Source organism: Prinia subflava, chromosome 1 (genome assembly GCF_021018805.1).
Source record: "Prinia subflava isolate CZ2003 ecotype Zambia chromosome 1, Cam_Psub_1.2, whole genome shotgun sequence".
Lineage (NCBI taxonomy): Eukaryota > Metazoa > Chordata > Aves > Passeriformes > Cisticolidae > Prinia > Prinia subflava.
Genome location: NC_086247.1, coordinates 108,968,701 through 108,981,407, shown reverse-complemented (window position 1 = coordinate 108,981,407; position 12,707 = coordinate 108,968,701). Strand labels below are relative to the sequence as shown.

Below are 12,707 nucleotides of genomic sequence, written 5' to 3'. Positions count from 1 at the left end.
TAGTTTTTCTGGTCTTCATGGAAATGGTTGCTATCCATGTAGCTGAATCCATCACCTTTTTTCAGACAGATCATTTCACACAAGTGTTCTTGGGGTCTGAATGGGTTCCTGGATTTTCACCTCCACTATTTTGGGGATGGTTTCCTTTATCAGAAGACTGAGGTTTAATACTTTGATATGAAGTGGATTGAAGAAGAGACCTTCTAAAGTAGGATTCGCTAAGCTGGTACCTTAAGCCTTTTGCTGCTTTGTAGTGAAACACTAAAGTAAGAAGTAGATAAACTTATTACTCAATGCCTGATATAAATCATGGTTATGTATTAATACTGCAGTGGCATTTAGATATATAATCTTAACTTCGTCTAATAACAATCAATTGATATTGAAATCTAGTGCAGGAAGATCTTTTCCCAGCTAAAGTTTATGAAGATTTTAGTGGTATGCTAATTAAAAAAAAATAAAATACTGATGTAGTCTCCAGATATAGTGTACTGTATAATTTCTACATTCATTAAATTGTTGCCACAGATATGGAGACATTTTTATCCTGCATGACCACATAAATTGACATCAGTGTCCTATTTCGTTTTATTATGCAGTCATTCTTGCCATGTTTGAATGTATCCTGAAGAATTTATTCTTAACTGACATCTATATTAGAATGTAAAAATACGTTTCTGTTAAGAAATAAATCTATCATATCTTTACTTAGAGTTAGCTGTCCGTCTCCAGTGTATCAGCAGTTAGGGACTATGGAATTTTACTTATGATTGCTTTAATCAATAATAAAAATATATCAAGAAGATTCTCTGTCTTTGGTCTCTGAAATCAAGAAATGACACTTTACTTTGTCCTGCCTGTCAGAAGTGGCAAACAGGAACTGTGTCTCAGTACTTTTTTTCTCACTTTGGAGTCCAACATGCCCCAGGTAAATATCACAGATTTTACCTGTAGGAAAGCTGTGTCTTTTTATCATTTTGCTAGACTCAGGAAAAAAATCTGTAAAATGTCAAAGTGATATTCTGACAAGCTCAGCAGCAGGAAGAATATTTTCTTTCCAGTATCCTGAAAGTTTTTTAATTAAAAAAAAAAAAACCAACAAAATTTTGTTTCCAAGAGAACTACTTCTGCTGGAAGAGGAGTAATAAAACGTAAGCCATTTAAATTGAAACTAATTTGGGAAAGCTCAACACAGTATTTTTAGGTATTTGGTTTCTTTTTTTATTTTTTTAAAGTAATTGGTATTGAATAGTGTCTTTCAGAGACCTGTGTGTTGCAGATGCTTTAGTGCAATCATTCTCAAACTAAAGAGAGTCATGCAAGTTATCCTGGAAAGGTGAAGGTTACCCACTGGATAGCATGTATCCTGTAAGACTAGAAAGATAGGGCAGAGAAGATCATAGAATCCTGGAGCATCTCAAGTTGGAAGTGACCAATAAGAAACAAAGGCTGGAGCTGCTGAGAGAAAAGGTACTGGTTAAGGTTGTGCACATAGCAGGGGTGGAGAAGCCAGTTCCAGGAGAGGTTCTGCTGAAGCCACTTACTCTCACTACGAACATTTCACGTTCCAAGACTGCTGCCTGGAGATGATGGTGTGAGCTCTACTCTAAATCTTTCATCATCTGTTTCCAATTCCTGCTCCATCACCTTTTGACCTGTCTCCGTCTGTTCTCTCCCAACATTGGATCTACTGATGTGATTTAGAGTGCTTTGTACTATATCCCACATTTAAATTCTATCTTCTGCTTCTCTGCTGAAGTGTTAGGTTCATTCATACAGCAGAGCGTTCTGTGATGTACAAACTAAAAGGAATTTGAAGCTTCTACTCTTGGCTATTGGTGGGCTGGAGCTTCTCTGCTACCACCAAAACTGCAGTATTATTCTAGAAGACTGTGATGTGTTTCCTGTGAAGTTTGCCTGGAAGTAATCTGGTGGCCTGTGGCTGTGGTCACCCTTGTTTGGCAAGGTCTGTAGCAGAGATCTAAGGCAGTGGAAAATCTGCACGTACCATGTTAGCACACCAAATTAGCTCCATGTTGCTTTGGCACAGGCTGTCCCTAGGTCCCGGCAGTTCATTGGTAGTGTGACCCTCAAGGATGTTTTTAGCCCACTCATTTTGAAAACTGAAGAGAGGTGAAGAGCTGGATCGTATCCTGAAGGAAACAGAGCATGCTGTACTAAGGAACAGAGATTGAATGTCTTTGTTTTAAAAGAGAGTAAAAAAATAATACAAGAAGAAAAGTAAAAGGCTGCAATCGATATGGTTCCTGGACCAGAAAGGACAAGGAAGAACAGGAGCAGAGTAGATGAACAGCATCAATAAAATATCTGTCAAGATTGTGATTTACTGTCTTTTATGCCTTCTTTTTTCTTTTTTCTTTTTTCTTTTTTCTTTTTTCTTTTTTCTTTTTTCTTTTTTCTTTTTTCTTTTTTCTTTTTTTCTTTTTTCTTTTTTCTTTTTTCTTTTTTCTTTTTTCTTTTTTCTTTTTTCTTTTTTCTTTTTTCTTTTTTCTTTTTTCTTTTTTCTTTTTTTCTAGTTTGTTTTGAGTAATGTTTCTAAGGGCACTGGTGAACTGGAAGTTTCTGGGGTTCTTACATGGAAAGCATGTTTTTGGTTGTAGTATTCTGTGTAGCTGACTATAGTTTCTCTTAAATGAAACCTTACTGTTGAGTGCATACCAAGTAAACAGCAATTTCTAAATATAGCTGGTCTGAAGAGAACAAAGAAATCATAAATATTACCTACATTTCACAAAAGGGAGTCACCTTCAAAGTTTTTCCTGAAAACCAATTCAGATTTTCATGTGAATCCAATATTTGACATATGCTGTTCTATGCTAACAGTATATTCAAGCCAAAGAAAAAGAAATTCTTAATTTAAAGAGTCTTATTTTCTTTATCTGGAGTGAACAAATGCAGGTTATATTTTCACGGTTATCAAAATGAAGTTGGTTTGGAGATAAAGCTGCCCTGAAGGTTGTTTGGTAATGTTTGCTAGGAAACAGCTAAGTTAGTAGACACTCAACAGTTTGTGCTCTCTTCTCTGGAGCATGGTCAATATCTACATTTAATATTTAAATTGTTTTAATCACTGATATTTTAAAATAAACCATTTGGAGAATAGTTTGCAAGTTTATTATACTAACCACTGTTTCTTATTAAGTGCCTAGGTCTGAAGTAGTATCTAGACCTAAGGATAGACTTTAGACACTGAAATAGTACATATCACGTTATTGTCTGTGAGCAGGGAGAGAGGATATCCACCTTTATGGATGCTCATAATTTCTGTGGTGTGTGCCATGTCTGTATTTTCTCTCCCTGTACCCCTTTCTAGTACAGTGTTATCTGATGCTGTTTATATTCTGTGCTTGACAAAAGACTCAAGTGTGGGCTGTGATGCTCCATCATTATTGTTCTCTAGAGGAAAAGAGTAATGTCACTTTTTGATGTGGATGTTGGTGTATGAAATATTTGAATTTCAGCTTCACAGAGTGTATAGCAATGTATTTAGAAGAATTCCAGGTCTCTAAAAATAAGTGGTCTTTTCCCCTAGTATTTGTTTTAGGAATGAATCTGTATGAATTCCTTATATTCCTAAACTATTGAAAAAACTCAACACATGCCTTTATTTTCCATTGTTCTTCTTGAGATAATAGTGTCATTAACTTTTTTTTTCACTTTTGTAGGCTTTATGCAGAATTACGCGTTCCTCACCTAATGCTTTCCAGAGTGTCATTGAAAAAGTGGGATTAACAGCTGTACTAAATTCCTTGGCAAATGGAATATGCAAAATTCAGCAGTACATGCTCACAATGTTTTCAGCAATGTTGTCATGTGGGATTCATCTACAGAGGCTAATTCAGGAAAAGGTTTGAGTTCAGATTAATATTTCACTGACATGGTATTTCACAAAAGGAAAAGTTAAAGTTGACACTGCTAGTGGTTTTGGGTTTTCAAAATACATCTCATTTGCCTATCTGAATAGCAGGACATGATGAATGTGGTTTTTTTGCATTTCTATTTGCTTAAAATGTAAATTATAAGATGTACAGTTTTATTTTCTCTCATGGATCTTTGAGAAATAGTACTAATAGGTGTATAAATTGTTCCTGCACCTAGAATTCAATCAATCCAGAATACCTTAGCCTGACCATAACTCATAATGGGCCCTCAGGAAAATCAGTAAGGAATCAGTAAGAACAGCTATTTGACATAGCTCTTTTAGACATTTAAAAGAGAAAATAAGGAGTGTCATGATTAAATCTGAAACTTTATGCTCTCCTTGGAGGACCTTAGGCCAATTTGTAAGTGAAATATCTTGCAGAAATTAGCATTTTAATACCTTAGGTTTTTCTTTTTAGTGTCACGGAATGAAACAACTGGTTTTGATTTATGTCTAATATAATTTTTGGTATAAGTGGTTAAAAGTTTTTCATTTTGATCCCAAATTATTTTGTATTCAGAGAAAAAGTGTTTATTTTTTGGCAATATATCTGCATAGTTCATAAATGAAAGTAATAATCTCTCTCTGTTTGGAAAGGATAAAAACCACAAAGTAGGAACTCTGGCTCTTGTTTTCATCAGATACTCTGTTGTAATGTATGTTGTAATCTGACAATCATCTTGACTATAATAATCTGTTGGGCATTAGTTGAGAGAGTTTTATTTCCCTACATATTGTTTTAACAATTATATTGAAATTAAAAAATAATCCCATCCATGTGGCCTGAAATCACTCATTCTCTTCCTAAAATTCATTTCTGTACCAGAATTCTGTTGGAATTGCCAGTGTGTTTTTGTGAGTGCATGTCAGCTGGTCTTAAACTTTCCAGATCCCACAACAATAGCACCAACAGGTGGCAACTTGTCCTGTAATGTTGCATGAACAGTGTACATTACTGTGAGCTGATGGTATAGTCAGAGGAGCATGGTCACAAATTAGTTACTTGAACATTCAGCAAAAGAATGCAATGTGCAGATAGCCTATGGCTATAGCACGGTGTTTTCTATGAAGAATTTCTTGTTTTTATAAGATTTATATTGCTAAAAGAACTCCCATATTGATACTGAATTTCTTATGGACAATTGCTAGAATTCCCTTTCTCAAGAAATAGTGCAATTCTTATGAACAATTCTAATCAAATTTTGCAGATTAGAAAATTGAAATACAGACAAATACAGACATTCCTTTAATAGCACATATCAAACTAATGATAGAAGTGGGAATATTGCCCAAAGCTCTAAGTAAAAAACACTATACTGTAAAAACTGACAAAGGAGGTCTGGTTCTACTGCATGTGCCCACATTTGGTAACTGTGCCTGCATTATGGCTCAGACAAACTTAAATCTCATAGAATCAGGTTTTTTTCTGAGTGAGATTAGCTCAGTTGGTTAGAACCTGGTGGTAACAACCCCAAGGTTGTTGGTTCAAGCACCGTGTGAGCCATTCACTTTTAAGAGTTGGACTTGATATTCTCTTCCAACTCAGAATGTTCTGTGATCTGGAAATTAGATTGTAGGATTTTGGAAGCCAAAATTAAATTTCTGTTTTTCTTGAATAGAATCTAAAAATACAAACATGCTCCTGTATTGAACTGCCAGGTGCTATCACATAACATGGAATGATATTATTTTAGAGCTGAAAACTGAATTTAATAGTCCATGCACTTTTCAGTATTTCATGCTCATGACGCACAAGTCCACCGTTGAGAGAAAAGGGAAGAGTGAGTTGCATTGGCCTACAGATTATTTTGTGTTCTTTAAAATTCTTGTGTAGTTCAGCTTAAGAGGTAGAAGGACCTCAGTGTCACATAGAAGGCAGTGACAAATAAGTGACTATCTGTTTAATATAGTCACAAACAACATATTAAAAGATACTTAACCATAAAAATTCAAGATGAAGATAATTTAGCTTTGTGTATGTTATCTGGAAACACCCTTAGCTTGTAAGACTTAGGACTGCCCTTGTTTTCTTTGGTCTTCAAAAACAGCAGTAAAAACCATTTAAAAACAAGCCAGAAATGCAGTTCTGTGATCATATACATTAATACAAAACTTCAGAGAACTACAGTTGCCAAAAGGGACCAGTTTTTGTCCCTCTCTTTCCATTTTAGTTTCCTGTTTTGGAAATTAAAATAGTTGAAATGATGTTTTTAAAATAAAGTGTGGGAAAAGAACTCAAAATCAAGAATCTTGAACACATTACAGCAATAAATTAAAAAAACCCCCACTTTCATCTGGCAGTCAAGATTCACCTTTGGATGAGTGAAAATTAGTCACAGCTTTTTGAATACAATTAGGTTCTTCCAGGGGTCAGATAATGGGACAGGGTGTTTTTTATGTGGGTTTTTTTTTCCTCAACTGGTCATAAAAAAATTATGCAAATACTTACAGCAATATATCGTCACAACTGCCTTGTATATACATTACAAGCATCAGTATTCAGTAACTCTTTTCAATTCTTTGTCTTTTACCTGAATGTGGACAGGTAACTACCACTGTAGATTATTTTTTTCTCAGTATCACTACAAATTAATAAAATGATAATTTTTATCTTTAACAAAATCTTTGTAACTCTAAACTTACAGAGGCTTTTGCAAAACATAGAAGGGAAATTTGAAAATACATAATGATGCAACAAATGTTTGGTATTGTAATTTCTGTTCTTGTATAGTGAGGCAGTTGTCTAGCTGTTTTCCTCTTCTGCAGCCAATTCAAAAACATTATTGCTTTTGTTTTAAACTTGCACTGCAGTATTACTCAGTGCATCCAATATAAAGTCATAATCTTGTTGCAGTATGTTCACTTGAAAGGAAAAATGTCCTATTCTGCAGAGTCTCCATGGATACATCAAACATTTGCAGGGGAGAGAGGAAAAATATAACAGAGAAATTATAAATAAAGTATTTGGCAGTATTTGAGTGATTTTAGCTTTTCTGATACATTAAGTCCTGCAGGTCATCAGAGATGTGCTTGAGATTTTCTTTCGATGTACCGTTGCTGTTTTGCAGTCCTCAAACTAGCTAGAAAAGCAGATTCCTACAGGTCACATTTATTTCTTAAACCAGATTATTAGAACATTCCCAGATAAGTCTGATGTAACTGATTTTAATTGTCTTAACCCACATTAGCCGCCACATGTAGCATTGAAATATTCTTGTTTTCTGGAATATGAGGACTAAAAATAGATGTGCTTTGGCTTGTAGTTGCATGTGTCTTTGTCATGGTGTCCTTGTGCATGGTCTATCAAGTCCATTTATGTTAGCGTGGTCAGTGTTGCATTATATATACTCTTTGACTATGTCTGAGGTTTTATGGGGTTTCTGAACATAAAATCTTTGTTGTTGTTTTGGTAATTTCACAAAAAAAAAACCCCTTGAAAAACCAAACCACACTTAATTAAAAATCAGCCTTTGCATTTATTGGATTTTAATTTAAGAACTTGACTGCTGCAAGTTCATACTGCAGGAGCTACAAGTCATGCTCTGTGAGCTGTTGAAGTGTTTAAATCAGTAAACCTTTAAATCACAAGACTGAGAAATTCTTCTAATTGTGAAATAAATTGTTGAAGTACAGAAAAACAGTTCTAGAATAGTTAATAAGAGTTTGTTTTTCTGGGATTTCTGTAGTTACTGAATGACGACTGCTTTTGAAAACAGGGTTAAAATGGTATCAGAATAAAATCTTGGCCAATGGTTTCTTGGCCAGTTCTTACACCCCTGCTCTTTTTCCATTCTCAGTAAAGATGTATAGTTAATTGATGCAAAGGATGTCTCTAATAAATTACACTCAGTGTTGATGTATAGCAGTTCTGTCAGCAAATGAGGAATTTCAACAGTAATATGTATGTTAAACATGCATCACACAGCAGAGTTTTAAACTTTGTACACAACACGCGTACACTACTTGTCTGTCCTGTAGTGTTACTCTTTTGAGAATCCAGCACAAGTGTTTGAAGGCAGGTTCTCTTGATGAGGCCATTTGTGCTCAGTCTAATTTTTGCATAGAGCCAGTTGACACAGTTTGTAAATTCTGGCTCAGTTTTTAATTCTGATTTTGTTTATCCTTCTTCTTTCTTTTCAAGTCCTCATTTTGTTTCTTCCTTGAAGAGATGATGTTCACTTTCTGAGCTCAAAATAAAATTAGATTAGATAAGAACAATCCAAGAAGGTAGAAACACTTTTACCATCAATTTGGAGCATCTGCTGTATAATTTGGGGTCTGATGTAGACAAGATTGTATCCAACTAAGGAGCAGTTTTTAATATTCCTGCATATAAGGGAATGAATAGCTAAAAATTTAATAATATTTGTGTTTAATTATGTACATATTCTGAAAATAGTTCACCCTTGTTTTAAAACAAATATATTAAAATATCCTATGTTTCTGCTGAAGGGAAACCATTTAAAAATACATGTTTTATCATATTTTGTAGTTAATTTCATACTATTTTGGACTTTAAATAATGTTTACTTTTTATTCTACCACTTGTGAAGATGTGCAAAGCGACTTTACACTGGGCCAGACAGTCTTGGACAGAATTTATTTGCTAGTGTTTTATGGATTTTTTTTCCTATAAGCAACTTTGAGCAATGAGCAAAAATGAGCAAACTTTAAGCGTATACAGCCTTACAATACAGTACTAGTAACCTTAACATGTTTGTGTTTGTTTCCACCAAGGATTTTGTGACTACAATTACTCGTCTGCTTGAAAGTCCTTCAACTTTTATTCGAGCAAAAGCCTTTCTGGTCTTGCTACAAGTTTTAATTAATAACAGGGAGATGTTGCTCCTCAGTTGTCAAACAAGGTAAGGTGATAATGGAAGGTAATCAAAGATGTAGTCTTTAAAGTTGTACCTGAAAGACTTGAAAATGTGTGGTATTTTTGAACCAGTGTTTTAGAAGTTAATTGTTTTGTGTGTAATAGTAAACTTTTCATTCATGAGAATATTTTGTTTGGGATCATCAGGTGACAATTATTCACAAGGGGAAACCACTGTCGTTCAAGGAGAATGTCTTTTAAAGTAACTTGTGCTCCCAGTGAGCATTTGCCTTTTTGGGTAGGGCAAAAGATATATCAATATAAGGCAATTTTTCAGTGTGCATCACTTACAGGATAATGCAGATGATAAAACAATAATACCTGTTTCATGGCAACACTGCACTGAAAAATGCTTTTATTTAGTTTGGTAATTATGCTGTTTTTAGCTGGGTTAGTGTTCATTTTCTTCATGAAAACTACTATGAAGCTGTTTGTGTTGAAAACAGCCCCCTGGGCCTCATGAGTATGGAGACTGCCTTGGGGCCAGCATCCCAAAGGCCTTGCTCTGGAGAGCAGTCCTTCTTTATTTGGCAGACAAGTTGAGGCAGGGTCTGGAGTACAAGTCTTATGAGGAGGAGCTGAGAGAGCTGAGGTTGTTTAGCCTGGAGGAAAGGAAGCTCAGGGAAGACCTTATCTCTCAGGTGTAACCACCTGAAAGGAAGCTTTAGTGAGGCAGGGGTTGATCTTTTTTTTTTCCAAGTAATGAATGATAGGACAAGAGGAAATGGTCTTAAGTTGTGCTATTGGAAATTTAGATTTGATATCAGAAAAAATTTATTCACTAATAATTCAGACAATAAAATCCTGTTCCCACTGGTACCCTTCATGATATCTGTCCTTGGAAGTGGTTTTGGAGCTAAAAAAGCTCTGTGGCATGTGAGGAAAATAACAGTTTCATCATTATACATTTCATTGGGAGGAAAGGGCATGGGACAGGGAAAGGAGGGGGTGAAAAAGTAGTGGAAGGAGAAGTAGGAAAAGAGGAAGTGGAAGGGAAGGGTAATGGCAAGCTTATTTTACTGTACTGGTGTTACCAAAATGGATTTCCTTGTGGTTTTCTTGCAGTTTGTGCACAGGTACCAGGAAATAAAAGGTAGCAGAAGTAGGCACTTCCTAAAACTCTTTTTTATTGCAAGCAATAATGGTGCCTCTGGGCTGGGAGCGTGAGAAGTATCCTGTGTTCCAATTCTTTATTCCTGGAACGCAATCTTAAGATTACCTGCCTATTTATTTTTACTCTTTACAGACCCTATTGGCTTTGGCCATGATACCAAGAGTTGCCATTCATTTTTGAGCATTTGCACACACAATCCCCCATGCATATCACTCTAATGCCTATTGATCAGTTGAGTTTACACAATCTGGTTGCAAGTACATTTTTGTACTTTTTTTCAAAAGTCTCTCCTTGCTTAAGAAATATGGAAGCACTTTTATAATTCCAAATAGGAGTGGAGAAACAACTGATCCCACCTGACCAAAGGGCTATTCCATACCACATGGCTTTATGGGGGAAAGAGGAAAGTAAAGGCAGGGAAGACATTAGGAGTTGATGGCACTTGTCTTCCCAAGTAACCATTATATGTGATGGAGCCCTTTGTTCCTGGAGATGGCTAAACACCTGTCTGCCCATGGAAAGTGGTGAATCAATTCCTTGCTTTGCTTGAGCACATTTTGAGTTCTGTGGATGAAAAGTATTGATATATAATAAGAAATGCAGTTTTGAAGTGAATTCAGTGTTCCACAACATTGAGACAATTCACCTGTTACTCTTCTTTCCTAACTATTCCATGGTAGTCCATTACGTACCTTTGGTTCTTCCGTATGACACAGCTAAAGATCTTTAGGCTGAAGTAGCACTTGTTTACTTACACTGTGCAAATTGTTTCTTTTGCTAATGACTGAGTTTTCTAGTCTCCTTCTTTTCTTCTGGATTTGCAGAGGCAGGCTACCTGTTCTTCAGGGGAGGGATACAACCTGAAGTTTTATGGAGACATTTCTTTTCACCCTTTTCTGAACTAGCAGAAAGATAGGGTGGAAAGATAGGGTAGTATTCCTGACACATTTCACTGTCTGCAGAAATGTAACTATGCACAACAGCATAATCTCTGAGCAAAATCATTCTGTTTCCTGTGCCCACCTCTCATATTTATTCAATTTTCAAATCTTCTATGTGCCCTGAAAGGAAAAACTTTGCCTGGAAGCCTACTACAGTCTCACATCTAGCATAACCTGTTTGCCTAATACATCTTAAGATTGATCTAGAAAAGTAGTGAGGAAAAGAACTGAAAAGCTTGCTGCTCAGTCAGATGGGAAAACATGGAAATGGAAGGCAGGAGGGAACAATGATGTAAGTCAGTGATTTCAGGAAAAAAACCCAGCAAGCTGGTATCAAGTTAAAAAGAAGACAAAAGTGAGGGAAGGCAAGAAGCAGAGATTGACCCCCCTATGAGCATGATATGCCATCTGATGTTACATCTCTGTAAAATAAACAATATATCTATATTAAGAATTCTTTTAAAATCTTAATAATTTTCTGTTAGCAGAGATTGACTAATAACAATAATAGTAATTAATTATAAAACTAAAAAATAGTCTTTGATTTTTTTGGGGTACATAGACTTTATATGTCCTCAGAGTATGCACAACTTTCTTTAGTTTCATGAAGGTCTGTCATTCTCTGTGAACTTGGTCTCTTTTCTTCATGTTGATCATGTTAAGAGAATAGTTCTTGTTCTTTTAAGCAGTAGACCTCATTCCCGTTCCTATCACTCCAGACTGTTAACTCTGGAATTTTCCATTTTTTGCTCCACTCTTTCACATTTTTTTGCAGAAAACTTCAATTGTTTTGCTTTTTTAGTGTAAAAGATCACTGATCTTGCAATACATACACTTGAATGTATTCTTTTTAAACCAAACTTTTGTTTCATAGACAGTGGAATACTCCTCATCATATTTCGCTTATTTATACTAACATCTATTTTTTTTTTCATGTATTGTTGAATGCAAGACAAACGTGCACTAAATGAATTTAATAAATGTATTTCTGTAGGCCTAGTTTTGCCCGCTAGAGAGAATACTGAGATTCATCAGGGAATAGAAGTAACTGATGAATTGTTCTACATATGACTGAGGAATTTGTCAAAGGAAAATAGAGATTCTAATGCTTTGCTGACCACACAATTTATATCTGTACAGTTTTCTTGAGACAATGTTTAGTTGAACCGAACCATCAGGGAAGAAATAGTTCTACGTATTTTTGGAAAATCTTTCTGTGAAGACAATTTTGTGAAATGACGAACAATGTAAAGGAGAGATCTAATTTATCTTTCCTCTCTCAGAATAATTAAACCTATTTTGTATCCTTCTCCCATGTGATTAAGTAATAGAATATGCTTTTATAAAAGAACCTCCTTCTCCCAAAGAAATAAAACCAGTCATGTTGAAGTTTATTTGGCCCATTTTAAGTAAAACTCAAGCAGATCTATGTGTATTTCCATAAGAATCAGATGATTGTTAAATCATAGAGGTGTTTTCTTAAAAAAAATGAATTCAAACTCTGATATTTTGTCACTTTTTTAAAAGCTAAGCTTTTTTTGAATAAAAATTACTTGTTTGTCTGGAAAGGCTAGAAGGCTATTTTATCTAAAACATTCAAATTTTTATATAACGAAGTGTAAAGCTTTTAAAAGTAAAATTCTATTTGTAGCGCAATGTCAGATTTTTAAGTAGTTCTTTTCTAACAGACAAATCAAAATTCTTGTAATTTAATGCAATTTCCAGACATTACAAGAATAAAAGGTGTCCTCATGGTCACTGAGAAGTGCAGTTGAATGTGTTGCATCTGGGTTATTGCAGAGGTGAAAAGTAGTTACTCAATGGGTCTTT

At 35.1% G+C, this 12,707-nt stretch overlaps 1 protein-coding gene across 4 annotated transcripts in view; it reads left to right on the top strand.

Annotated features, from left to right (window-relative positions):
• The window catches only part of ULK4 (unc-51 like kinase 4), a 218,633-nt gene that overhangs the window by 53,070 nt on the left and 152,856 nt on the right, over positions 1 to 12,707 (top strand). For all 4 annotated transcript variants that reach the window (XM_063407199.1, XM_063407208.1, XM_063407217.1 and 1 more), the window contains 2 exons: positions 3,687 to 3,869; positions 8,681 to 8,808. In XM_063407199.1, the coding sequence (XP_063263269.1) occupies positions 3,687 to 3,869; positions 8,681 to 8,808 (311 nt within the window). The remainder of the gene's footprint in view (positions 1 to 3,686; positions 3,870 to 8,680; positions 8,809 to 12,707) is intronic.